The sequence below is a fragment of the Monoraphidium neglectum genome, assembly GCF_000611645.1.
Source record: "Monoraphidium neglectum strain SAG 48.87 unplaced genomic scaffold scaffold01405, whole genome shotgun sequence".
Classification (NCBI taxonomy): domain Eukaryota; kingdom Viridiplantae; phylum Chlorophyta; class Chlorophyceae; order Sphaeropleales; family Selenastraceae; genus Monoraphidium; species Monoraphidium neglectum.
Window position 1 is genome coordinate 1 of NW_014012223.1, and position 2,490 is coordinate 2,490.

At 60.7% G+C, this 2,490-nt stretch overlaps 1 protein-coding gene across 1 annotated transcript in view; it reads left to right on the forward strand.

Moving 5' to 3' along the window:
• Positions 1–34: 34 nt before the first annotated feature.
• MNEG_7756 (hypothetical protein) overlaps positions 35–2,490 on the forward strand; it is a gene marked incomplete at both ends in the record, with an annotated part of 3,952 nt that continues 1,496 nt past the window's right edge. The window contains 4 exons of the mRNA XM_014043769.1: positions 35–70; positions 974–1,429; positions 1,676–1,933; positions 2,149–2,274. Coding sequence (XP_013899223.1) covers positions 35–70; positions 974–1,429; positions 1,676–1,933; positions 2,149–2,274 — 876 coding nt within the window. The remainder of the gene's footprint in view (positions 71–973; positions 1,430–1,675; positions 1,934–2,148; positions 2,275–2,490) is intronic.

A 2,490-nucleotide genomic window follows, 5' to 3' on the forward strand; every position in this document is an offset into this window, starting at 1 on the left:
GGGGACGGCCCTGCAGACCGAGGCGCAGAGCAACATGGCGGCCCTCCAGGCCGCGCAGCAGGAGCTGGAGGTGGGCTTGATGCGTGCTGGGGGGGGGGGCTGCACAGCAGCATGCAACACTGGCTGCACGCACAGGTCAGTCGCAGGCTGGTGCTGGCGCCTTGGGCGCATGCCATCGCGGCTGCATCCAGGCATGCAAGCGCACCTGCCGACCAGTCATGACTTTGGCCGTTTGGCATGTTGCAACAGCAGGACAATTGGTAGCGGTGCTTTGACGGACACTGCGGAGGTGCCACTATGAGTTCAAGCTGCGCCGCTGACCTGGCTGGGCTGTCACCGGACATGCAGGTGATTCTGTGTAGTGTGAAGCACCAGCAGAGCGGATATGGGCGTTGATCCCCCACTCCACTTGCACACTGCTGCTTGCCGCTCGCCGTGTCTAGTGTCGTCGGTAGCGGCCACCCTCTCCAAACGTCACCATGTAATTGAGCGCTCGTACCTACCGTACTTGCATGTTCAAAGGTGCTTGTATAATGGCAATTACTTCTACAATCTGAGCAAAGAACATGGTTGATTACTGTATTGTACTTGACCATCGATGCAGGCAGTTGACCAGCAAGATCACATGATTAGTTACCGAGTGTGCGCGGCTTCGTTGTTACCGCATGTAAAATAACTCGACTCTTCTTCTTTCCAGCCTCACTAGCCTGATATCATAATGTATGGCGATCTGTACACGATATTGCCGCGGTTCAGCGGGCTGCTTGCTCAGAATGCAAGGATGGACGAAATGGTGCGTTCATTTTTTGTGGTTCAGAACTGGGAGTGGATATAGCCTGCACTGCGGGCCCCTGCATGCGCGCTGATGCAAGCGCTCCAGGCGCCCACATCGCCGCATCCTGCACGCAGCCTGCTTACCCGTCCCAGGCTGCAATTGACCGCAACCAATCGCGCACCGCCCTTATCTTCATAGGAAGCCGACCTCACGGACCTGGCGCGAGCCTACCTGCAACTCCGGCCGCCAGGCCCCGGCCTCCGGCAGCTGCAGTATATAGGGCAGCCGCAGCAGCTGCGCCTGGAGCAGCTGCAGCAGCAGCTGCAGCAGCTGCAGCAGCTGCAGCAGGAGCAGGAGCAGGAGCAGGAGCAGGAGCAGGAGCAGGAGCAGGAGCAGGAGCAGCAGCTGGCGCAGCAGCTGCAGCAGCAGGAGCAGCAGCTGGAGCAGCAGCTGCAGCAGCACGAGCAGCAGCTGCAGCAGCAGCTGGAGCAGCAGCTGCAGCAGCAGCTGGAGCAGCAGCTGCAGCAGCAGGAGAAACAGCAGCAGCAGGAGAAAAAAGAGCAGCAGGAGAAACAGCAGCAGCAGGAGAAACAGCAGCAGCAGCAGCAGCAGGTGGTGCTGCAGCTCCATGCGTTGGAGAAGGCCCTCATTCAGGTAGGACTGGCGGCCAACGTATCAGGGTTCCCTAGGGTCGAGCGTGGGGGAGTCCCTGTGTCATGTGTGTCAGCATGCCTATCACAATACAGGACTTGTGGCAAGAGGGGGCAACAGGATCACAACCACGAGGCAACCCGTCGCTGCTCATGAGCCCCCAGCCTGCAACTTGCGGTGGGTGGCTCGACCAAGCCCATTACTGACAACGGTGCATGTGACCTTCTACAACCCTACGCACCCTCGCAGGCCGGAAAGGAGCGCCTGCAGCTCCAGCAGCAGCTCGCCGCCGTCATTCTCAAGGCGGAGAAGTTCAAGGCGCACTCGGAGGAGCAGCAACACGTCTTGGCGAAGAAGTTGAAGCAGGCGCTGGCCAAGAAGCACGAGCACCACAACGACCTGAACAGCGCGCGGTCCAAGCTTGGGGTGGTGGACAACCTTGAGCGGCAGATGGACGCCATGCGGGCGGCCAGGGACAGGCAGAACGAGAAGATGATCCTGACAAAGGTGGGGGGACCTGAGGGCTGGCACGGCGGAGAGGGGCCGGGCTTTGGGCGCACGCGAAGGGAGTGGCATGGGTTGCGGGGAGATGTGGGTTGGGTGCAGTTTTGGCGACACGCACCGCTCGTGCACGCACCCTTGTCACTGCTGCGGGCCTAATCCTGTACGGAGATTTCGCACCCTGCTGCGTTGCCCCGCCACCTGCCGGCAACCTGACGCAGGCCAAGCTGGCCAAGGCAGAGGCGGGCTGGCAGGCTGCTGAGGCGCAGATAGCAGCTCTTAGGGGCACGAACGAGCTGTGGGAGGTGGCGGCGGCCCAGCTGCGGCAGGAGCTTGCAGACTGCCAGGTTGGAGACGGGTATGTGGGGGCGGGGTGCGCCAGGAAAACATTGATTCGTGCGGCACAGCTGCTGTGGTTGGAGCCAAAACGATGCAGTGCTTGTCATCAACGCGCATGTGCATTTGTGTCTGGAAACATTCCCGAATTGATGGAACCCTGTGCATCTCATGCACAACACCTTCTGTTTTTTCACATCCGTGCCCGCCCCCACCCCCACCCCACC